The sequence below is a fragment of the Euwallacea fornicatus genome, chromosome 1 (assembly GCF_040115645.1).
Source record: "Euwallacea fornicatus isolate EFF26 chromosome 1, ASM4011564v1, whole genome shotgun sequence".
Lineage (NCBI taxonomy): Eukaryota > Metazoa > Arthropoda > Insecta > Coleoptera > Curculionidae > Euwallacea > Euwallacea fornicatus.
The window spans coordinates 315829-340452 of record NC_089541.1 but is presented as its reverse complement, the minus strand read 5'-3'; the positions used below and the strand labels follow the sequence as shown (position 1 = coordinate 340452).

General features: G+C 44.1%; 2 protein-coding genes across 10 annotated transcripts in view; one reads left to right on the top strand and one right to left on the bottom strand.

Annotated features, from left to right (window-relative positions):
* LOC136343772 (zinc finger protein 541) overlaps positions 1–22545 on the top strand; it is a 217966-nt gene extending 195421 nt beyond the window's left edge. For 6 of the 8 annotated variants that reach the window (XM_066290745.1, XM_066290727.1, XM_066290737.1 and 3 more), the window contains 12 exons: positions 1376–1591; positions 1681–1722; positions 2900–4214; positions 4486–4897; positions 5740–5936; positions 5991–6179; positions 6237–6340; positions 6419–6583; positions 6636–6800; positions 6851–6910; positions 9238–9437; positions 10799–22545. In XM_066290745.1, the coding sequence (XP_066146842.1) occupies positions 1376–1591; positions 1681–1722; positions 2900–4214; positions 4486–4897; positions 5740–5936; positions 5991–6179; positions 6237–6340; positions 6419–6583; positions 6636–6800; positions 6851–6910; positions 9238–9437; positions 10799–10985 (3252 nt within the window). In that variant the 3' untranslated portion in view covers positions 10986–22545. Of the gene's footprint in view, positions 1–1375; positions 1592–1680; positions 1723–2899; positions 4215–4485; positions 4898–5739; positions 5937–5990; positions 6180–6236; positions 6341–6418; positions 6584–6635; positions 6801–6850; positions 6911–9237; positions 9491–10798 lie in introns of all 8 variants that reach the window. The other 2 variants (XM_066290752.1, XM_066290719.1) reach the window with 2 other exon arrangements.
* LOC136343804 (MYG1 exonuclease) lies at positions 22534–24357 on the bottom strand. 2 transcript variants are annotated; one of them, XM_066290785.1, is made up of 7 exons: positions 24242–24334; positions 24145–24186; positions 23929–24088; positions 23705–23850; positions 23312–23642; positions 22906–23150; positions 22534–22804 (listed from the first exon to the last, which is right to left on the bottom strand). In XM_066290785.1, the coding sequence occupies exons 3-7, from the start codon at positions 24076–24078 to the stop codon at positions 22627–22629; spliced, it is 1050 nt and encodes a 349-aa protein (XP_066146882.1). In that variant the 5' UTR covers positions 24079–24088; positions 24145–24186; positions 24242–24334; the 3' UTR covers positions 22534–22626. The 2 variants fall into 2 exon arrangements, with proteins under 2 accessions (XP_066146882.1, XP_066146873.1); XM_066290776.1 differs by lacking the exon at positions 24145–24186 and having other exon boundaries at positions 24242–24357.
* Positions 24358–24624: the final 267 nt, after the last annotated feature.

Genomic DNA, 24624 nt, shown 5'->3' with positions numbered 1-24624 from the left:
AGCACAATCAATGACTGCCACCATATCAGGATATCTGACTGGTTGCTACCACTGTCTGAGTCAGACAACATTTTTGCTCCGCGTCCGTTCGGAAGGAACGAGACAAATGACCAAACGATAAACGGCGATGTCCAATTCTTGGCGAGGTGAACGTCGAGATGCCCAGCGAGGGGCGATCGCTCGCCATGTCTTTACCCTAAGATTGGCCTTCTACCTGGAGAAATCTGCTTGAATTCGAACGTGAATTGACATAAACAAAAACGGAATTAATAACTTCCTTGGGCCATCTGAGATTGAGGGAAAAGGGCGGGGCGGCGACCCAGACTGAACCCAGGCTTATACAGGATGTCCGACAAGGCGTTACGATCATTTTAGGGAGTGACGAAATACGCGGTTTTGAGTCGATTTAACCAAACACACCTATATATATATATATATATATATATATATATATATATACCGAGCGTTACGGTTTTTGCGATAGTCGAGTCTTTCGTATTTGTCAATTCAACCGTGCTTTTTCGCAATTATTGAAAATGAAAGAACAACAAACGTTTTAATCGCAAAAACGTACTAAACGATTTCATTGTGCGTGGACGAATTGTTTTTATCGTTTAAATTAATTTTTGAAATAAATTGAAATAAATATTTGATTTTTGAATCCTCCGGCGTTTCAAGAACTCGCGTATTTTCTTAAAATCCGCGTCCTCCCTAGCAAATACCTTCATTTTTAATAAATTTTACTTTTAACGCGTAATGTTTCGGCGAATACACTCTTCGGGCATTTAAAAGGTAATTTATCTCGTTTCCAAAACGTTTAGTGAGGATATTTTTAGAAGGGCCGAATTGCCCAAGGACGCTCTCATGGAATTTGAATAAACATACGTCTAAGCGCCTAAACGAAATCCACATTTGAATTGGCCCCTTCTCTTTATCACAAACTCGGAGGACCATGCTCGCGAAGTTCCAAGTGAGCCATTTTGTCCTGGCGCTCGGACAATTTAAACAACGCATCCGTACGTAACGGAAAAAGTTTAGCAAATTTTACGATCGGAAGCCTCGTCGCCCTTCAGCCCTTCGACGGTTGCGGGAAGGCACGGTCAAGTTGAAGAACCCCTAAAACTCAAAGTGTCGCCATAACTGCAACGCTCGGTGTGCAGCTACGTACGGCTGAATCGGCTCAGAATCACGTGACCTACCACCCCTAAAAGTTGTCGTTACGGCTTGCCGGACGCCTCGTATACGAGCAAAAAAAAAAAACAGGCAAACGGCCGTCGATGCACCCGTCGAGTGCGCAAGTCCCAACGTGGTCACTTGCGACTTTTTTTTCCAGTTTCGGAGTTGCGCCCAAGTAACATTTGCCTTTTTGCCTTAGCAACAGCAACAGTGCATGCAAATCAAAACCATCTCCACCGGGGCGTCGAGCCCCCAGGGAAAAGTCACCACTACCACCCCCTCGACTCCATCCCCCACGTCTCAAGACAAACAGCCCATCTTGAAGCCTGTGGAGTGTAACCTGTGCAAGCGTCGCTTCAAGAATATTCCAGCACTCAACGGACACATGAGACTCCATGGGGGATACTTCAAGAAGGTACTTTTTCGTTGAAACATGCCATTTTTCCCTCGTATTGCGTGATTTAACCTTATATTCTTCCCCTCTAACTCTTCTAAACTTTCTAGGTCGCTAAATTACACGACAAATCTAGTGTGCCACTAGACCAGGTAACTAACTATAGCCTGTTCACAATTTAAATGCGTCGCGCCGGCCTTAGACCTGTCAAAAACGTCAAAGTCTAATTACCAAAGAGACGGAGATCCATTTAATACGTGAACAGCGAGTAACAGTCATGGTCCTAGACGTAGTTTTTGTGCCGTTGAAAGTGACTATTCACGCATTTTAGCATCGAAATTGCTCATTTTCAGTAGAATAGTGCTCGTGATAACACCAGACACTCCATCGTTATTAATTTATTCATTAAAAAAACAAAAGATATATTATTATCGTATTATACAATACATTGTGCGAGAATTGGCTCTTTGGCCATTGTTCGAATCAGTTCGATGACGTCGAGCAGTCTGAAATGAACCGTTTTAATTGCGGAACAAAGGGCGCGCTGTTGTGACGTAATAATAATTAATAAAAGCCGCTAATATTATTTATTGATAATCGCGTTTTGGGGAGAAACATCGCATTGCCGCTGCGTTTTGGTTCGGCTGACATTGATCGATAATTATTAATGAGCTTGTTGAAATAATGGATTGTTCAGGACATTTGTCATTTGTCGAGATCATTCTGGGCGGTAACGGTGGCATTTGTGTGGATTCTTCCCGGAAGCAGAACAATGGCAATCGAATTTAATATTGTTTCATTACCTCCGTCATCCACACGTTCCGCTGGCACTTCTTAAGCTGGGGCTTGGCCCGAGACACAAAAATCCACCGGGGTTAAATCGAGAGAGTTGGACGGCCAACTCGAAAAGAAGTCAACGAACGATGCGTTGGCGCGTCGTAGCGACGGTCCAGAACGTGCCTTCGAAGTACGAAATGAAGACCATAAATCCGCATCAAAAAAACTTACATTATGTCAACTTGTTAAGCGCTGCGCGTCACGTCAAAATGACAACTCTAATAGCGTGGCCACGTTCCCAGATTACCGCCAGTCGCCATACATGGGACTGTCTGTCCTAGTTTAGCCCTAGTTTCCGTGGACCTGCGGCAGTCACCATCATTGTGTTTGTCGGCAATATTTATGTAGTTCTTTACAACCTGCAAGTCATTACAGCAACATTCGAAAATCTCATTTCTACTCGCACATTTGCACATATATATATATATATATATATATTCGATTCTGCCTGTCTCGCAAACCAGCCGTTTCAACCTTGTCGTTCTCTTCTAGGACCCAGACAATAAAAAGGCGGACAAAAAAGAGCAAACAGGTCCGCCCCTGCAGACGGCCAGCAGTAGCGTGCGAGCCCTCATCGAGGAGAAAATCATCAGCAAGCGAAACTCGTCTCCCAGCACCCACGAACCAGTGAGCCACACCTCGTCGGCCACCCAAGTGGACATGGACAAGCACTCGTCCTTCGTGGTACCGGCACCGCCCCAGCTCATCCTCGATAAGCACCGTAGACATTCCGACGCGGAGGCCTTGAAGTCCTCCAAGTCTTACCAAGAAGCTCAAGCGATCGCGGATTTGATCGTGAAACGAGAAAAGATCTCCGTGAAACGTACTACGTCCGATCCTGGCCAGTCCGCGTCTGCGCACTTGCTACAGTACCGGGCCGACTCATTTTCCTTAGATAGCGTGGACATGTACCAGGATGAGCCGCAATTTGTGGGGCCCGGATTGAACGAGGAGGTGTTCTCCAACAACTCCATGATGCTGCAAGGAGTAGATCCAAATCAGTTGTCGCAGATGCCATTCCAGTCGGAGAGTTTAGACGACAATCTCCTAGAAATAAAGGACGACAATTTGCTGGATATCAAAGAGTTAGACATGAAGAATGAAGGGGACGAGGATTTGAGGGAGTTGAGCTTGGATGATATAGCGAGCCTGCATGAAGAGCCAATGACTATTTCACAGCAAATGACTCCGGTGAATCAAGAGTTGCAAGCAGTGCTCAATTCACCTTTACCCGAGAGTTTGGCAGAGTTCAGCACGTATCATTCTTCAAAGAACTTAGAAATTCAATCCCCCGGATATGGGACGCACTCTCCGGGAGCTTACGCTCGGTCTCCCCACACTCTTACTGCGCAGTCGCCCCTCCAAAGTCCGATGATTAGACACGATTCCCCGGGATTCGCTTATCCAACACCACCAGCCAGCCACGAGGGACAAAGTCCATGTTTTGGGCAAAATATGAACGTCCCTTTGGTATCCCCCAGCGACGACTTCAGCCAAATGGTGGAACGGGGCCTGGAAGAGCCGCCTCAGGCTTCCTCTCCGTTATCAGCGGCGTTTTACACCAGCACCATGTCAAGTTCTGCAGCCGTCGAAGAGGCGATCCAAGAAATACTGCCAGGAGAAAGCATCAACGAGGACAATCTTTATCCGTTATCGAATACACCTCCGTCACAATCGGAGAACGATTCTTTGGGGTTAACACCGGAGCCTTCACCAAGAGTGGCCTCTTCGATACCGTCACCACACGCCACCTACGTGACGTCGCCGAAAACATCTGCATCGGGAGCTGCGTTACCAAATCAATGGGGTAAGTCAAATTGGTGTTGCACTAGTGTAAATGCTCGATAATTGCACTCGTGCAGTGTAACAGCGCGCAAGTGCAGATAATAATCATTCGTCGATGATAATCGTGAAACTGTTGAGATGTCAATTTTCTCAGTCGTGGCCCGCATTCGACGGAGGTAATCTTGTTATAAGAAGAGAGTGATTTTATCGAGAATTCGGGTTAACCTGACTGGTACATGTTACCTACGTGCACGTTAAAATTTCAGTTAGTTTGACAGCCGCTTTTACTGTAGGTCCCAGCAACTCTGCCACCCTGATGCTGCCAAATTCTGACGACCCTCTTCTCTCCAGCCAACCCAAAGACTTCGTGCTCAAAAAACGCATACAACTCAACGGAGTACCGGTACGGCTGCTCAGCAATAACGGACTAATCGAGCTGAATTCTGGAAACTTCACCGGCTTGCTGGTGGATGCCAACGGTGAATTAAAACTGATTCAGACCACCAACGGAGGGGCGGGTTCAATCGCAAAAAATTTCGTCCTCTCCAACGCGCAACTGGTCACCACCGCAGGACAGGAAATTGGTACGAAAGACGGCAGGGTGAAGGTGCAGAAATTGACGTTGACGAAGGCGGTACCGTCCACAGGAGGGGCTAAAATTGTCACCGGTCGATGTGGTGGGGATATTTTTGTCAGTCCTACGGCGTAAGTAAATTCGAGCTGGTTCCGAAAGCGGAAAATTATTTGGTCACGGCCGTACGGGCCATAAAAATACACTCAGCTTATGAATATATAATGAGACTCGTCATTCACTCTAAGTTAAATGTAGTTGAACCGAGCGTGTGTAATACTCATCATGCAGGGTGAGTCATAATTGGTGGAACACACTTCAGAGTTGGGGTCTGTTTTCGAAAATAGTGTTGGTTTACTATTGAAACCGTAGTCCGGAAGTGCCCCGTTATGAAATTACGAGGTGTTACAGATTCGTTTAGAAAATTCAAAGATATTAATGTTTCCAAAAATAATTGAGATGACATTTTGCACTTTTTAACGATTAACTATGACAACGTGTTTTATGTATAACCGATCATTTTAGTTTGGCCAGTGGCGCACGTACGAGTACATGTAAATGGAATTTTTTCGAAAAAATTCCATTTACATGTACTCGTACGTGCGCCACTGGCCAAACTAAAATGATCGGTTATACATAAAAAATCTTCATAGCTAGTTAATCTGACATCAGGACGAGTTCTATCCTTTTCTTGCTCATTACTTCTCATTTTTGGGGCTTACAGAGTGCACGTGCACACGCGCAGTAACGGTACTAAATACAAAGGGCCTCTTTTGGAACCTCATTAAACTCAACTGTCACGATTTATCGCAATTTACAAGTAAAAAGAGAAATACCTGACGTCACCGCTAGCGCGCAAGCGCTTTTGGATTATCGTCGGGCTCGGGCCTACGACCGCAACTCTATTATTTAAAGTAGCTCGGGTATTTGCAAGTGTAGAAGACGTTGTTCCTCACGACTCTAATTTCCATCTCAGAATTCCAAACAGCAGCCCTATAAGACACCCGCGGAAGAAACTACGCACCGAACCCCTGCAACTGCCCATATTCCATCAATCTAAATTGCGCACCACAAGAAGCAAGCCCCAGGGTTCCTCCCGATACACCCCACAACCAATTTTGAATCCTCAAAGACCCGGCAGTGGTTTGTACGCCAATATTAAGTTCAGTGGTGGTGCGTTTGTAGTTTCACTGTCCTTCTATAAGTGTGTATTTAATATTTTGTTAGGTGACGATGGATCAGGATGGAACGATCCGATTCCGGAAACAGATTCGACCCCTCACATCAACATCGGGCCACAGTATCAGTGTGCAGTACCCACGTGCTGCATGCCGGTACCCAAAAGAGTGAGTCCCTTGCCGGTGTATGAGGACTTGTTGTGGGATCCGGGGATAAGCAATTGCACTGATGCTGAAGGTGAATATCTCACAAGTCGTGATTGATCAAATGATGTCGTATTATCCTGTGTGACAGTGGACATGTACTTGGAGTTTGCTTGTTGCGCCGCCATCCCTGGAGGGGGCAGGAATAAGGAGTACGCGATGCATCTTCTTCACATGTGCGGGGGAAGCATACACGTAAGTTTCCAACCAAAATAGATGAGAAAAGATCGTACAGTTTCGATTTGGTGATAACGCGAGCATTCATTTTGGTAGGAAGCCATGTTGAAGCTGATGCAACCATCGCCTCAGCTACCGGCCGACCATCCTCTTCTCGCCTACTCGTACAGCGAAAGCGACAAGTGGACGTCGGCTGAGACGGAACTCTTCCATCGATGTCTTCTTAAAGGCGACAAAGACTTCGTTCGGATATCTGAAGAAGTCGGTGATTGATCTCTCCAGTTGCTCTTGTAACTTCAACTTAATATTGCAGATCAAGTCAAAATCAGTGAAACAGTGCATTCAGTTCTACTATGTGTGGAAGAAGGTGTGCGCCGACGAGTACGGAAGGCTGAAAGCATTGAGGCAGACGAAGAGGACCCATAAGAACGTCACCGATGTCGAGGATAAGCCCTATCCAGATGTCAAACTGTTGGGAGTAAGTTGGGTAATGTGCCGATTAAGGGGGGAGTCATTGAGTTTGTTTAGATCGCAGATAGTGAGTCGCCGATGAGGAGCTTCCTCTGCGAATATCCGGACTGTTCAGCGGTACGTACCTTTCTCTGATGTAAAAACCCTCTGGAACTACTATTTTCCGTAAATTTTGCCAATGGGGCTCGGTTTTCCGTCCGAATAGCGCACGCCACAGTTCCCACCTAAAAGGCTGATCCTCGCTCTACATCCTGTAAGCGTCCTGTACAGTGTGTCCAAGATGAGGATGGGCGGTATGGGGATCCGCTAAATGATGATAGATCCAGGCTTGCCTTAATCGCTTTTCGTTTTTCAGCTATTACGAAACAAACGAAACGTGCAATTTCCTTTTTCATTTTTTACCGATTTACGATAAAAAATGGACGAAAACCAAAACCGCTTTCCATTTGCAATTTTTATGAACTTTCCATGACAATTCATTCGGCAATTCTGTTCGATTTTTTCCCAAATACATCCCTGGTGCATGTTGATGTATTGCACGCAATAATTTATAGAAAAAACCTGGAGGGGGAAAGCGGTTCTGGCCCTCGTACGTCTCTTATCGTAACTCTGAGGAAAAATATCATTTTTTTTTATTTTTTTTTTTCGAAATAACCGAAAACCAAAAATGCTTTTTTTTAGATATGTCCGCGTCGTGAAGCTGATGGAGCGAAGGTCGGGGGCGAGTTTTAATCCCTTTTAAACGCACAACCCCCCCCCCCCCCCCCCATTTAGCCAAATCTGTATCTGTCACCATTCGCGAAGTTCCCACGCTAAACATCCACATCCTGGAGTCCTGCACATCGTTCCGCAAGGTTCCGCAAATCGTATAGGGAAGTTCAACTATCGAGATTTTCATCCGTCGATAAACCTGTTCGAAAAGCCGTTTGTTCAGAGACGAAATTAATTCCACAGAGAACGTAATATTTTTTTCTTAAATGCATAGAGTTCTGGTGGGGTAATTTGAGTTGATTCCGGTCAGTCGGCCCTTTATCTCCAACACTGCTCGGATTTTAAGGGCGCGTGCTAGCGCCCATTCACAGTTACCGTTAAACTTATATATTTTCTTGCTTATTCGTCATGACGCTCCCGTTGCGTCTCAGGGCGCGATAAAACCTGTTAGGATGCCCATTCCCTGACAGGGTCGGATAATTTATTTTACTCTCATCCTTTAAGGGGAGCTTCGATTAAACTCCCGACACCAGTGCGTAATGCATTAATTGCCAACAATAGAAATAATAATAATAATAAACGCGATCCGTCACGTGAACGTCAGTTTCCGCGACGGGATGTGTGGTGAGAGCCAACTTTTAACCGGACCCTGTACACGCATCGACGCATTGCGGAACACTTTATAAATTCGAAGGAAACATACGTAAACAAATAGAAGATTGTTTATTGGGTTAACGATGGAAATGAAGTCGAATGTACAGGGTGTCGGTAGGGTGACGGAAAGTGTTTAACGAGGGGCAGGCGAAGCCGTTTTGAACCTGCGAAACCGTATTCGCTGTTCTACAAAGTTTCATCGTTTTTCGAGATGTCGGCCTTTCCACGTGTTCATACGGAACGATTCAGGCGATGCAATGAGGTCCACTTAAATACCTCCCGATTTCGGAATTGAAAAATACACATCCTTAATGCGCACACTCGCGCAGGAAAACGGAAATTAATTAGCAATTGTAATTGCCGCCAATTACGCAGACAAATTCGCGTGTTGAAATACTTCGATTCCGATTTGTCCCCCAATTTTCAACGGAATTTCCTCCAACACGGCGCGAGCCCCGGAAGTCCGAACGGTCGTAGGGATCGCTCTACTGCGTACCCCCTCGAATGGTGCATGACGGTTACGGCAAAATTAGAACTCGCGAAACCGAAAATGTTCCTCACGATGAGGAAACGGGCGACGTTAAATTTAAACAAATAATTGATAATTTTACAACGCTCAGCACTAGTTGCGAAATAGACATAATCACCATTACCCAACGTCATTCTCGAAACGGGGCCCTCGCCTTTTTACTGCGTTTACTTTCCCCCTCCAATCTGCCCCCTCTTCGTCCAACATGTCAAAAACGACGAGACTGCGCACGGGAATGCGCTCGCTCCCCGCTAAAAACTTTCCGCCGCTCTCCCGAACACCCTGTGTACGAGGTGTCCATTTTCGCGCCTCGACTGTGGGGTCTCGGCGACAGCGAAAAACGCGACGCGGGTTAAATCAGGACGAAGTCGCGCAGCTCGGAATACCGAAAAAACGGCCAGTTTTGAAAATTTGAACGTTTTCACTTGTCCGTTTGAATTTATCTCAAAAAGATTGGTTGCGCAGTAAAACGAGCACGACTTGGCAACGCTGCCTGGTCGCACGCTTCAGCTCTAATCGAAACGCTCTAATTGTTCTTTCACGAAATTAGAGTTTCAACTCAAGGGCGGCCCTGAACGGTCACATACGCATCCACGGCGGCACCGCCGCTCGCAATTCGCCGACACCCTCCGGCGCCGACCACCATCAGCGCAAGAACGGCGTCGCAAGCGCCTCCTTCTCAGTGACGTCGACGTCGATCTGTCACCCCGACTCGACAGATCAAGAGTACCCTTGCAAGATCTGCGGGAAGTAAGTTGTAACACCATCACAAGTCAGTTGTGTCAATAAAAGCGCGAAATCAGGTAAATGCTCGGTGTGTTGTTGCGTCCTCTGCTTACGTGCCTAATAATTTTATACTGTTTTTATACACGTTTACTTCTCCTCTTCGTTATCGATAGCGTCAACCATCCAGTGGGCGGACCGAAGGTATCCTCCTATACGCCAATTTATTTTCACTTAGTTTGGTGTATCGAAGTTGGCATTGGTTGGAAACAAAACGAAACGAAACGAAAAAAAAAAAAAAAAAAAAAAAAGAAAACGGAAAACGAAAAAAAATCGAAAATTTTGAAAAACTGAGAAAATTTCGAAAACGGCTGCGTTCTGTTTTCGTCGAGTCAAAGTTCCTCTGGTCAACGCCAATCAGATCCATCATCGTTCTCACTCCCTAAAACAGCAAGGGGTATACCTCGATGTTTCCTTAGTTACTTTCAGTTTCCGATTTTCTTTTGATTTTATTTAGTTTCTAAGCATGCAGTGTTACATATTTCCGCCGATCAAGTCACACCTGAAATGCTGCTGGAGTTCTCAAGAAAGACTCGGGATGTTCAGTATGCACGTCAGCACGTCACAACAAAATACTGACAGATCAAAATTCAGCAGCGATCTTCTTTTATTTGTTTATTGACAAGTTATTTATTGACGAAATTATTGCATGACCAAAGAAAATGATAGAAAATGTTTAAATTACACAATTACAAACCGAAAAAACTCCAATACTTACTAACACGGCACCAGCTGCTTCTTCTCTCTTTCAGACTAGATTTAGCTGTTTTCTCTTTTCAATTCTTACAATAATGTGGTTTTCTCCTCGTTTACCATCTTAACCTTCGACGCTCCATGAAACTCGCCCGAGGATTCACTAATTAAGTTCCAATATATCGAAGTCCTGATAACTTCGCAGACCAGATTGGTCCCATGGAAACAGTGAAATCGAAACCAATTTATCCGGTTGCATCCATGCAAATTGGTTCGATTTCGCTTGGTAACGTTAACAAGACTGTGATATATGGGCTCGGCTAAGGTTTAGGGATGGTCTCTCCAACCTCAAACTTAAAAAAAAAAAAGAAATTATGAAAACCTGAAAAACGAATCGTTTTTCCGTTCCTTTTTCGCGGCATATTAGCGAAAAAAATCACGTGATACGCTCCCGTGATATACGTTCCTTCCTCGAAAGAAAATTTAGGCGCATTTGCGCCCGCTGTGGCACAAACTCGCTATATTTCATTTTTATAAAATATTTCCACCAACGATTACGGACCGAAAGGTGACGTGGAGTCGAAGGTTAACGGTATCTACACCACTGTACTCTCTCACCGTCCGGCAATTTCTAGAGTGTTCTCGAAAATCAAGAGCCGTAGCGCGCACATGAAGTCGCACCGGCCGCCCGACGCCGAGCCGGCCAAACGCCGGAACAGCGACCTCAAGGAGCACCACCACCACCCCCACCACAACAAGGAACCCAAAGAGCTCCCCTCACCTTATGAACCTTCCTCCGTGCCAAGCCCCTTTAGTTTGTAGTACATCTTAACTACTATTTAACTCTAGCTTAGTAAACGTGTAAGTTTCTATGCGCCACCGCTGGTGCTGGGATGCCAGTTCGCTCTACGAAATGGCAACGTTGTCGCTGTGACACGTGACAAGTCCTGCGTGTTATCTGGCAGCTGACACATCAACCAAGCTGTCACTTACGAGTAAGACATCTTTTGGTTTACTACTCTGTGGTTGACTTTGCGGTGGTTTATAAGAACGTCTTCAAGCGAATCAAAACATGGTCACGGGCAATCAAAATTAAACATGGGTCAGATCGAAGCGTACATAAACACAAAAGCAAAGGGAAGAATGCTGATTTTATATTTACTAATTAAATTTAAAGTAAAAAAAAGACATATTTAAGTTAGCGGAAAATGGAACTTCTTTAGGGTATTAGTTGATAATGGAGAAACGCTAATAGATAGTCGCGTAGAACTGTGTATAAAACTCAATCCATAGAGAGTAACTTAAAAGAAATGAAACAAAGATTTATATTTGAATATTTTATTGGGGTTGTGTTTGCGTCGCGCGCCCGCGCGTCGTTAGTGCCTTTCCGAATGTCGAGTGAGACACGACTTTTAGAGCGCGCAAGTCATTTTCGTACTAAACACGGTACTCTTTGTGGCATTAGAGCCGAATAGCGCGCGCAGCATTGTAGTAAACGAGCAATAAGATCTGAACTCAAGTTGTAATATCAAAAAGATAATAATAATAACTGCAAAACAAATGGCCATTTGTATTATTTACGAGCTACACGCACGAGGCGGCGCCAACGACGTCACTTGTCACTTGCGTTTAACGTGTTAATGTGACTAATGTCTAAGCGACCCCTAAAATTCTCGTTGGGCCAATTCTTCTGGAATCTCTCACAGAACAGTTCGGAACTTCAATCGCTTTCAAATATCCGGCGCAATTTTTGATAAATCGATTTTGTTTTTCTGGCCTTAATCGAAAAGAACTGGCGTTGTTAGCCTTAGCGTCTGACGAAACGGTAACGACACTTGACAATAATAAGTCATAACCTCAAATGCATGTCAATTTTAATGTCAGATTAATTGGCGTTTCGCCCGTCAGAGGCCACACCTGCGTTTCGCGTCTCCGATGCGCGGTTGTTTTTTGTTTGTTTTATGTGAACGTAGGAAGTAAACGAACGTTAAAAATTTTCGAAAATGTTAAAAATCTCACGTTCAAAACGAGTAAAAGTACCAACGAGAAAGTGTCATTGGTTAAACGAAATCTTTTCCAGTAAGGTCAGGGAAAGGGAAAATTTTCTATTATCTGACGTTTCATTAAGAAGAAAATTGCTCAACTGGCTCGCATTAACTCGGTAAATTTACGTGGGTGTGTTGGGCGTAACGTTGTTTGGTTAAAGTGAAACATAAAGGACAAAATCTTTTTGCGGACGAAGTGTCCCAAAAGATTGATTTAACCGGACGCAGCTTTCTGACTTTCGATCCATCGTTTATTGTTTTGAAACGTTGATCCTCTTTTTCGTGCCGTTAGGGCTCGTCCCCAGTGGGGGATTGAGACAGCGATCCATGCGCGAGCGGGGCGTTAATGTTCGCCCGTGCGTTAATTTTTGTTTTTCCGATTAGACGGCAGGTGGATTATGCGCTAACCAGACATGTGACAAAACCATCATACAGGGTGTCCCCCGATTGATTTTATGAAAGGCGTCGCGAACGAAAAATTTTTATGATTTCATTTTGAGATCCTGCAATCGAGCCCCGCAGGGTACGAAACGGATTGAACGCACGTCCCCAGTTTCTGCAAATCAAGCGGACTTTACTAGTGACGCAAAAGGTACTTTACCTAAAAGGATTTCGTGGCGCTGGCAACCTCTACCCGATTTGCAGAAACTCGAAACATACTTCGAATTCGTTTCGCACCGAGCGGGACTTGATCTCAGATTTCCAAAATAACATTCTAAAATTTTTACTCCGTCACTCCCGTTGTAGATCCAATCGGGGGACCCCCTGTCTGTAGATAGCCGATTCGAAAGAACAGTGAACAGGGACGACCTGTAGCGAGTATTAACGTAACACCGAATTAACTCACTCGTTTCTTGTCGAATTTAAATTTTACACGTCCTGCGGTTTCAATTCCGTATTTATCTACGTCAAGGTTTATTTCATTACATTCCTTACGCGTGTCAAATTCATCCGCCTCAACTGCCCGCAAAGATGGCGAAGGGCCCGAATCGGTTCGCTTCAGGCGGTTGTCACGTCACAAGCGCTAAACGTCCGGCCGGTTTCGGTAAACGTTCAGCACTTACAACGCGCAACGCTTCAAAGCAATCCTGGTTGTCTAATTTCGCATAATATCTATGTTATTTTCAACCTTCGCTTTTTACCTATCGGTGCTGCCACCTGTCCTGCAAATGACAACCGTCGTCCTTAGTCTTAGGTGTTGTGTTAGAATCTAACACGGGGAAAAGATGTCAGTAAAATACAGGGAAAGGGAAAGTTTTGCGTTCCTACCTGTATGTCATCCTCATTCTCGTTTGGGGAAAAATGAAAAGAACCGACTTGGTCCGAACCAAACGGGCAATGTGCGGCCCGAGGAATTTTCGCACGAGACTTAAAAATAATTTAATTAATAGACATCTCGTCCCAGCTAGAGCCTTTTTGATGTTCATCGCAATGCAAACTCTTCTTCATTCACACAGAATCAGGGTGCGAGGACGGAAGCGGTCAGCGACTCAAACTAACTTTGCTTAAATATTATATTATATACTTCAATATATTTTATATAAACACACGCAAAATATTTATATATTTCAATTTCGGAGTATATTTTAACACGCTGACGTCGGCACCCCGTCCTGCAAATACCCGCAATAGATTTAAAAATGGCCGATTATCGCCCTATCCCTGACGTTGCCATATTTCTTAGTTCGTCACTTAGTTGGCTGCAGAACGCCCGGCGCCAACCTTACTTTAATAGATACATACAGGGTGATTCTTAAACTACACGCCATAAACTTGGGAAATCGCAGCTGAGGACCGGTAACGATTATCAGTGAACATGAAATGAGGTAAAACATTTTTAGTTTCAGAGGTGCCGATTCATTTCAGATAAAAATAAAAGACCTGAATTTCATGAAGTTTAAAAATGCGTTTAATTTATCACAGCAACTGCTCGAAGTTATTTCTCGATTTTTAATAAAGTCATTACGAACTCGCCCCATCCACGAGTACCAACGCGCGCGCCCCGAACGAGGCCGTGGACGAATTGCCTCAGCGGCACATTGCGATTTCGCAACTCTTATTCCGTGTTAACTCCCGCAGCGCCCGACGCGGTTCTCTCGTGACCCCAAAAATAGAAGTCAACCGGATCGAGGTCTGGCGATCGCGGAGGCCACCCAACTGGCCCACCTCGCCCTATCCATCGTTTGAGAGACGCACGATCCGAATGTTGTCGTACTTATCGCGCCAAGTGTGATGGAGCCCCATCGCCAAGAAACCCCACATTGCTGTCTGGCTTAACTGCCGCTGATGTAGCGAGAGATCGCTCGGACCGGGAGATTCCTTTGAAGTCAGGCTTTTACCCGCCGCACGGGGAAATGGGTAGAGTAAGTAGTACCTTAACGCGGCCCCACCTGTCGATCGTAACAGCCCAAAGTGCGCTACAAATGTCTTAGTGCTGCTCCTTGGCGACATTTAAAATCTCTTCGTCGAGATTCACAGCGGCCTAATGGCTCTCCCGCGTCGCCCCGGCCGCGAATCGCCACTTTCTCTGCCCCGCTGGGCTACGCGTGAAAAGGCTTCACCTTACGGACCTTTGGGAGAACCTTTGGGCACGTAGATCTGCTGCAGCCGCTGGATTTCGATGCGATTCGTCATAATTTTTTCTGATCGCGTGGAAACGACCTCGAGTACGACCTCGATTGATAACAAAGTAGTACTAGAGATACCGAACATATCGATCTGACTTGTTTACTTCTTAGTTTTTTTTATGCAAAAAATTTCACTTAATAATCATTTTTCGTGCCTTAACCGAACTGTGCATTAAATATCGTGGAAATGGCTTCGAATAATTACTATGATAAATTAAAGACTTTTTCAATTTTAACAAATTCAGACTCCTTTATTCTCTTTTGGAATGAATTGGTACCTCCGGAACTAAGAACGTTTTCCTACATTTTTTTTCAATAATAATTCCTTGTCCTCAGCTAGAATTTTCCAAGTTCACGCGTACAGGTTAAGAATCACCCTGTATACATGCGAAAGTTGCTTTGTTTAAATATACAGGGCGTCCAATAAACAATGGCGTTCACTTCAAGAGGTGATTTCCTGTCGCATTTTATGAACAAACTTCCAATAAACGTATGTTCTACCTTGCCTCGTTTTCGTGATACGGGGTGTCAGTTTCTTTTCGGATTTTCATAAATATTTTCGGACTCACGAGTAACGCCTCGATGAAATTCGGCATTCGTAGGTCTTCCGACACGCGAAATCCGCATGCCATATGGGTTTTACCGCGATATGCAGGGGGCGCCACCTGCAGGGTGTTAAATGTGCCCCGACGTTTACAGGACTCTGTATTTTGACTTCTGACAGATCACGTTTTGTTCCCCAGTAAGTTCCACACCAAAAAGGCATGCTCGATTGAACGTTCTCGCGGCAACGGTTTCCGAGATATTGACGCTGAAAAGTTCCTTCGCACATCGTTTCACCGAAACGTTAATTCATTAATGAACGTTTAATAATGGCCCCCTAAGGATCGCGGCAAATCCGGTGTCATGTTTGAAATTCCCGTCTCGGAATGCTGAATTTCGTTGGGATACGTCCGAAAGTATTTGTGAAAATCCGGAAAAAAATTGACACCCTGTATCACGAGAACGGAGCAAGACAGGACATGCGTTCGTCGGAACTTTTTTCGATAAAATGCGCCGAGGAATCGCCCCTTGAAATCAGTGCCATCGATTAGTGGACACCCTGTACGTGCACGTGTCGGGTCATCGTTAGGGAGATTTTCCATGATGATTTAAAGTATTCGTTTCCTTTTAATGGCAAAGAACAGAAAGGGCAAAACCGACGAATGCGCTGCCGCACGAGCGCTTCTCCTCCCTCCCAAATCTCACCTGCCCGTCCCCTCTTGGTCTCGACTTTTTCCACCTCTCGCAAGCCCTTCAAATCCGAGGGATCAAGTACCTCCTAATCCCAATTTCCGAAGAAGAGCTCGCACACGTGGTGTCTCGATTGCGCCCTCGGCGGTAGCGACCTCGTTCGACAGGGCCTCGTCTTAAGGTGGCCCTACCAGCCCGCCCTTCATCTCGTTGTCGGCTCTTAATGTTACACTTTACAACCTAAGGACCAATAAATCTCCTATATATATACATATATAATTACGCAAGATTCTGAAGCATTCCTTTGCTGCCAAGACCGAGCCCGGAACGAATCCCGATGCGACTCGTCCTGGGCACTCCCGAACGGGTCTCCCTTATTTCCTTAAGAGATTTGACAAGCGACATTCCAGCCCTTTTCCCACGGCAAATCACCCTCTGTCCTTTTCTCACGCTTGTGTCGGAAGGAATTTACCTCCGCCGTTTTATAGATGATATTAATCGATGATCTTAACACGAACGGGGAATGCTCGCGTACGTGTATATGCGAGAGGAACCCGAAGGACCGGATTTCGATCGCGCTAGGGCGTCACTGCGCATGCGGGACCTTTTCATTGCCAAAACGGATGCACTTAGCGTGCTCTTTTTCTGAAGAGAGGAAAAAACAAAAGTTAACAATCCGCGCTAGACCCGGAGCGGAAATGATTTCGAAAACGCTTCGTATTTGCTTACGTCCGACGCTGCCAAATCTCCACTGACGTGGACGGGGCCCGTACTGTTTTTCCCGCCTTTTTGCGAACTTTTCAAACGTGTTACGCCCAACGGAGGCATCCTCTAACCCGCAGGTCATTGAGGAATTGCTCAATAAATAGAAGTGTGCGCGTCTACGTGATTCCCTTTTTAACTTTTAAGTACTTAACAATGAACTATTCATAAGGTGTATTCTAATTAAACAAAAAAAAAACAAACAAACGGTACTAACTGCTATCTTAGAGACTTAGATACGCACTTTTAACTTCGCCGATAAAACTACGCCTCTGGCATTGTCAACGAGAGATTGTGTTTTATCGCGCCACCGTGTATATATTACCGAACGAGGTTGAACATACGAATGAACGGACGAATGGATGTGGCGGATGGACTTTAATGGAGTCAATGAGACTTAATTAGCAGCAAATAATTAGCCGTCGATAGGGGCAAACTTTTATTAGGATTTTAATTGTCGGTTGGAGAGCCGCTGTCAGAGTGACAAGTGCCCGCGTCTTGGCGCCATCTGTGTTTTTACTACTCAAAGAAAAAAAAAATGGTGCCACCCTCCCCGAAAGGCTTGGTACCGCTTTAACTCTGTGTTGTGATCTTTTTAAAGTCTATTACTACGAGTCTATATCTATATTAATAAACTTATTATTGAATTAAAAACAAAAGATATTTGTATATGTTATTATTCATACTGAATGTACGATATAAGTAGAAGAGTATTTATTATATTTATAGAGGCCCGTGCGTTGTCGCCGAGCGAGGGACGTTTTCACCACCTGATGACAATCTAATTCCGCTGAAAAGTCGCTTTTTTCCAATTGAACATGTAAAGAAGTTACAAGTTAAGTTGCGTGTGTATAGTGTGCGGCTTGGTGTGAAACGATCTGCGCTTCCCTTTCTATGTTACTCGGGGTGATTTTGGGAATGAGGAAATTGCTCAAAATCGAACTTGCTCAGGACTCAAACAGCAAAAATCTAGTTACGTCGTTCTTTTCGTATTTTACATTTGTCGTTGCGAGAGAGAGAGAGAGAAAAGTACACGCAAAGCTAACGATAAAAAGAGCACGCACATCAACTGCTCCACGGGGTGTTTCAAGATCGAGCTGCGTCACCATACGAAATAATTTTTTTTTTTTTTTTTAGTTAATTCTACAGCGGGCGATTCGACAGACGCACTTGTTGAATTGTACAGGGCGGCCGAGGAAGTTGCGGCAATTTTTTTGAATGGAAAGTCCTCGTCCTCGCGTTCCGTGAATTTCTCGTGAAGCACATCCAGTACCTAACGTCAATTATTTTCGAGAAAATCACGTCGAAATTTGTACATTATTTCCGACGCGTTGCCTCTTGGGAGTTCCAGGTTCGACGGCGAGATGGCGCGCGCTGTCTCGTTCGAGTTTCAACTGGACCTGTCAAACGGCGCCGCTCTCTCGTTCGAGTTTCAACTGGACACGTCAAACGGCGCCGCTGTCTCGTTCGAGTTTCAACTGGACACGTCAAACGGCGCCGATTTGAAAATTTTCAACAACTGGAACTCTCCTGCAAGCCGCGCAAGGCGGCAGCAACGTTGCTCGGGCGACGGCGCGCAGCCGCGAAATTTTCAAAAATCAAGAAACTGTTCCGGAAAAACTAAGGTTGTGCAAAAACTCTTGCAGTTTCGCGCAGCGCAAAATCTCCGACGCACCGCGATCGTCCTCAATTTTGTGACTTTAAGCGCAGATCTGCGGCTTCAGGTTTCAATTTCGGGACCCGGATTGAGAACTGCATCGAATAAATATTGAACGAGTTTGTTTTTTAAACGTCTCGAGAATTCACGGGACAATCGGCGAATGCAGCTATCTGGACGATCGCACCGCCGATGAGTGGTACCGGCAGTGAGAACTCATTGCCGGCCGCGGTTCCATAATCGCAGCGCGCGCGCGCGTAGAATTTGAACCGCCCTGTAGAGGACTTATTTCCTTGTCTCACTGGGAAAGTCAACGATGTAGCATGAAAAAACCGTGGTAGTGGAAATTTTGCAGATTTTCAGTTATACCGAAGTCGGTGAGGACGCGCGGGGGAACGAGCCAATCCGAACATTTCTCGCGAAAACTTCAATTTCTCGTGGCGGATTCGGGCGCCCAAAAAGCGACCACCGAAAGCGGCGGTACGGCGCTTGCGCGCGCACCCGCCATTTTACCGCACCTCGCAATGGCGCAGAGAGAGCCATGAAGGACACGAGCTGCGGCCGCGCTTGCGCCGGATGCCCGAATGCGCCACCACAACTGCAGGAAGTCGCACTCCTAACGTCGACATCTCGGACGGACGGACGCGCCGCATCGGGTAATTGTGGGACCGCGACCGGTAGTGCTGGCGATATTGAACGCGAAGGGGCCCCCGGCGGGCGACCCGATGGACCGGAAAAACGTTTCCACTGCCGGTCTCTGGCATAGTTGCGCTCGCGCGAAAACGGACGGACGTCGACAATAATTATTTGGGTTTTTACGGGCGTGAACTTGCACTTGTTGGACGAGCGATACCAACGCCCGGGTAGAAGACGATAAAGGATCCTTGCAGCGTGTGCCCTCAAAGCTACCTCCAGGGCCGCTCTACTTGTTGCGAAGCCCTCGCCGAAGCGTCGACTAGAGACGGAAAGGTGGCCGGACCGCCCTACCGTCCGACGTGTGGCGCGTTCTTAGGTTTGAATTTCGACGCTAGATGGCCCAGACAATTCCTCGGAATGCCGCAGCGACCATTCCTAAAGCTCTCGAGAGCGCGTGCCAAATAACAATAATTAACAAAAAAATAAAATAAAATAAAAGAAAAAAACGAAAATCGTCATTCCTAGAATCGCCCCTCCTGTCTATGCAACCACGCACAACGGGCCCGCTACCGCCCTCTAGCTGTCTAAATGTGAATTGAGTGTGTCCTGTCGCCGTGTCCCTCGCTCGGGACGACAACTGGCCGCCCGACTGAGCCAAACGACAGTAGTCATAGGTTATCAGGTGCTCAGACCTATCAATTAATGATAAAACAATATTGTTGTTAATCGATGTACCTTCCCCACACTCTCTCATCGGAACTGACGGCCATTTTGTTGTTTAATTATATTCTATATTATAGATCTTAACTCTTCAGTTGGTTGCGCCTATTGCCTTACAGGGTGGTCGTCGAGGAGTCGCGAACTTGTCGCGAGCACCCTGTACGGGGGGTCTATGGTGAATTTGAAAATAAGCAATACCTACTTCGACGTGTATAAGGAATCTTCATATCAGTATTCGATAATACGAAATGTTAACTAAAACGCTCGCAATCGTCCGTTTCCGTACAATGAACAGATTCTATATTGGAGAAAATTGTACATAGTAAGAAAGATGGAGTTTTGACAATTTTATCATTTGGTAAATACTAAGTATAGGAAACAATCAAAGAGATTTCTTTACGTTGAGACTATTATAACGAGGTTTCTAAACGGCCTAAGGATAAGATACTTTTTAAAACGAACTATGTTTTAGCGTAAATAATGTGATAAAACTTGTAAGTATGTCTAGTACTGCTAGTACCGAACAAATGTCCGTCAGGTTCTCTGTTGGCCAATTTTTGCGTTGCTTATCTTAATGTCACTTGGCACTATTCTTTGCCTCTTTGGTTTCTACCATAGTAATTGTTACCTAATCCATGTGCCAAACAAACTACGTGTCAGTAAAGCTTATACCCGATAGTGTCACGTAACATATCGATAGAACATTCGTTGCTTTGTATATTTGTAAATAAGCTAAAAATTAATGTTCTTGTTACACGTTTTTAATAGACTATTATTATTATTATTATTATTTATTTATTTGTTTATTTATTAAATAAATCATGTGCTGTATACATATTATATTTTTCCGTACATTGTCGGCTTTGTTGATCCTACTTTTAAGACTTCGCCATGCCGCTGCCAAATCTCGATGTTGCTAAAAAAAAAAAAAAAAAATGGGGACGGTTTTGGAAACGACAGAAATCGACGTAGTAGTCGCAATCGGTTCCCTCGTCATTATTTCCGATTTTCCTTTCGAGATTGTAAGGGCCAAAGTTAACTGATTGAAGTTCTTCCGCGGAACCGTCGCTGCGACGAATCGCGACCGAAAAGGACCTGCGCGTCGGGAAGCACTCCCCTGGCAGATTTGCCGCAATGGAGGAACGGTTCCGTTAATCCGTTGAAAGGAGCGCAGTCCGCCTTCGTCGTTTTTCTGCGACTCGTAAATGTCTCCTCGCAGCTTTGCTCGTCGCCATTTGACAATTCCCGGAAGAGTTATTGCCACTGTCGGTTTCGTTTAGCTAGAGAAAAATGAACATTTCCAAAAAAAAAAATAATGATGTAAATTCTGCGCGTGTCAACCCTGCAAATACGACGTTCGCCTCCGGCCAGTCCGGCCCGTGAGAGAGCGGTCCCAATCACGGGACTTGACGCAGTCGTTCGCAAGAATTTCAAGACCCGAAAACCGCAACTTTCTCTCACTTTCAAAGATTTTCCTCCAGATACGAAACGTCGCGGATAAATTTGCGATTTTCACTCATTTACTCGAAACACCTCCACCGAATTGGAAAAAAGATTTTCGGACGAACTTGCAAGATACTTCCCGTCGCCCAATTTCCAGTGAAGGGCCAGTCGTCGTATTGCACTTCGGTGATAACGGGGCACGCGCCGTAAATGACAGTGACAGTGACAGTTAACAACTTTGATATACTAAAACGCTGGCCATTACAAGCATAAGTTTCTCACCAAACGTGAAGTTAAGCGATCATTTGCCATTACTGCGTTTCAGGCGCCTGCGCAAAAACCGTCACCCGTCTGTACCTGACGTTCAAACTATTTAGTAACGATTGTTTGTTTGATTCTTTTGAATAAGTAGTGACCTTTCTCGTTTTGAGTTCAACGAAAAAAAGACTTTCAATTTTCGACGCTCATCTTGCGCAAACCTCAGATGTAGCGCAATAGGACCTCAAGCCCCCTCCCCTCCCCCTCACCCTGTCGTCTAGTCGATTAAGGACAAACAATCTTTCTCTATCTCTCTCTATCTCTCTCTCACTTTCTCTCAGTGTGGACTTAACTAGAGGAAACCCTTAAGTGTCTCAATAAAGAAGAACGTGCTCATTTTATATTCTTATTACTTATTATAGTTATTAAAAGGAAAATGGTGTACTTTCGATAAATAAATAAATGTCAATATATTTATTATAATGAATGTAGCTCAACTATTTCTATTTTTCTGTTCTCTTTTTATATTAATATATATTTAACGGGAGTGTAAAATAGGACTATATTAAAAAAGACATATTTCGGTGTCAGACAAGAGTGTGTTCAAAGTTACTTAAGAAGAAATTCGTTGATTGCATTTAAAATGAGATATTGGCGGCATTTCTTCGCTAGAAAACCATGCATGTGCAACACCCCCGAGGCTCAAATCAGAAAGACGATAATCATTATAAATGCAATACAAAATATAGTAAAATTAAACCTTTTACCCTATAATAGTTGTTTTTAAATTAGTGTTTAGGCGATTTGTTGTTGTTTTTCCTCGACCTATTCAGTTACCCTAGCGAGTAATTATTATTGTTTTTTGTTGACCTTTATTATGATGATGATGAGTATTCGTTGTTAAATTCTGTCCAGACAAATTTCCAGATAAATTATATGTTTAAGACAAGTGTATATGTAAATATACCTGTATGCACAATAAAATGGCGTTGTAAAAACTACTCTGTTTCCTTTATTGTTGTATGTTTCCTAATTCTAAATTACAACTCAACAGAAAATTATTTTAAACATAACAGGATGGATTAGTCCCTATCTATTTGGGCTGCCTGTAAACTTTGCAAAGCCATCTCTAGTGCGCCTTCTTTCGTTTTATTGCCACCGATGAATCCGGTGGCGTGGCAAAATATGCAATCTTTGATGTTGGCCACTTTGCTAAGATCCTCATTTCGAAGTCCTCTCCAGTCTTTATGTAAAAAAACACTAGAAACGATAAAATTATGGTGAACCACGTTTTTGAAAAGAGACACACTTTATTTAAATGTTATGTCAATCCAAATCTGACCACAGTTGCACATACTTACCGACAAACAAAACTGTCAGGCTGAATAGGAATGCCTTGAACCCTCCAACTGTCGCCAATTTGGTCGTAGAAAAGACAAAATTTAATATCCCCCTCAATTTTGAGCTCCTCTTCAATTGAAAAAAAGTGATTCTTCCAACAGCACCTATCATTCAGCACTATAATTTGACCAGATTCATGTACATCTTTCCTGTCTTCAATGCTCTTTTTCACTACGTCCCTAGCTGGCCACCACACGTTAAAACCCTTGAATTAAATGTCTTACTGAAGTGATCATCCACACCTCCATTAAGAATAAGGTTTTAAGTCAAATAAAATATAAATAAAATTGTAGTACCAAATAAAATATTTGCTTGAAAAGATCACTTTAATTCTTCACTCAAATCAATGACCAAATTAAAACTTACATCCAACACAACTTCTACAAACTCTTGTCCCACAAGCTTCATTGCTTTCTCAAACAAAACATCTTCATTCTCAGGAGTGGGATCATTCCATGAAGGATTGAGCCTGTGAACCCGCGCCCCCAAATGAGTGTTTATTTTATACTTCGGTTGGCCTTCAGAATACATCGGAATCCCATTATCTATTGCATCTAATTCCTGAACAAAACAGTCATAAACATATATAAAAAGTGCATCGAGTGTGTCTGAAGTGGGTATTTTTTTGTTGAGTTTGATGATTTCAGCAAGGATTTCAAGACCAAATTGGGCATATACCAAACCAGCAGAACTCAGCCTGTAAACCAATAAGGAAGAGAGAGAAATTAAATTCTAATGATATGGGCAAATAATAGTCACCTTATACTGTTAAACTTATTCTTTGCCAAATCAGGCCTTACAGAGTTTAGAGTCTCATTGAATCCTCTTTGGTGATGGTCATATCTATGTCTTTTGGGATCAAATTTTCCACCGACATCCACAACAATATCACAATCTTCTAAAACCTAATTAACCGCAATTTTAAAAGTCAAATCGATTTCTATAAAACAATAAATGACTCAGTTCAGGTCAGTTCGAAGTACCTGGAGGTCTCGGCTACGTATAATGTCAGCATCTCGATAGTCAGGAAGGAGCTTCAGCATGAAACATGCCAAAGCTTCATCACAATGAAATACGCCATTGTGGGTGCCAATCTTCCTGGAAAACTTGGGACTTTTGTTGTTGGAAGCCATCGCGTTGAAGCTAATGAGACAAGAAAGCAACTCTCATTGTGTTTAACACGCGAATATCGTAGGTACTTATGGAGCAATGTTTACTAATGGTTACAGAGTGACTGAAAGCTGTTGGAATAAATTCTGCTAATGGAAAGGTCGTAAACGACAGCTGTAAACTCACCCTTGCCAAACTCCTCTTCCCGTATTGAAAGAAAGCTTGGAAAAATCGCGGCCTAATTTCCATAAACTTTCCATTTCCTAACCCTACATTTTTGTAAAATGTCACTGACCAATGCAGTGGTGCCAGAGTGAACACGTAGAAGGACGTAATGGTCGTAAATATAAATGAATATTGTAAATAATTATGTTACATCATGGTCTGCGCCTATTAATATTCATTAATTTGAAATATCCTTTAAAAATAAACTATGATATAAGAAGATTACTCCAATCATTAATTTTATTTTGATGATCTCCTCCAATTACCTTACAATTTGATAATTATTTTGCGATCCGGCAATGCTGACATACACATTTGCCTAGCAACCAATTTTCAAAGAAAAC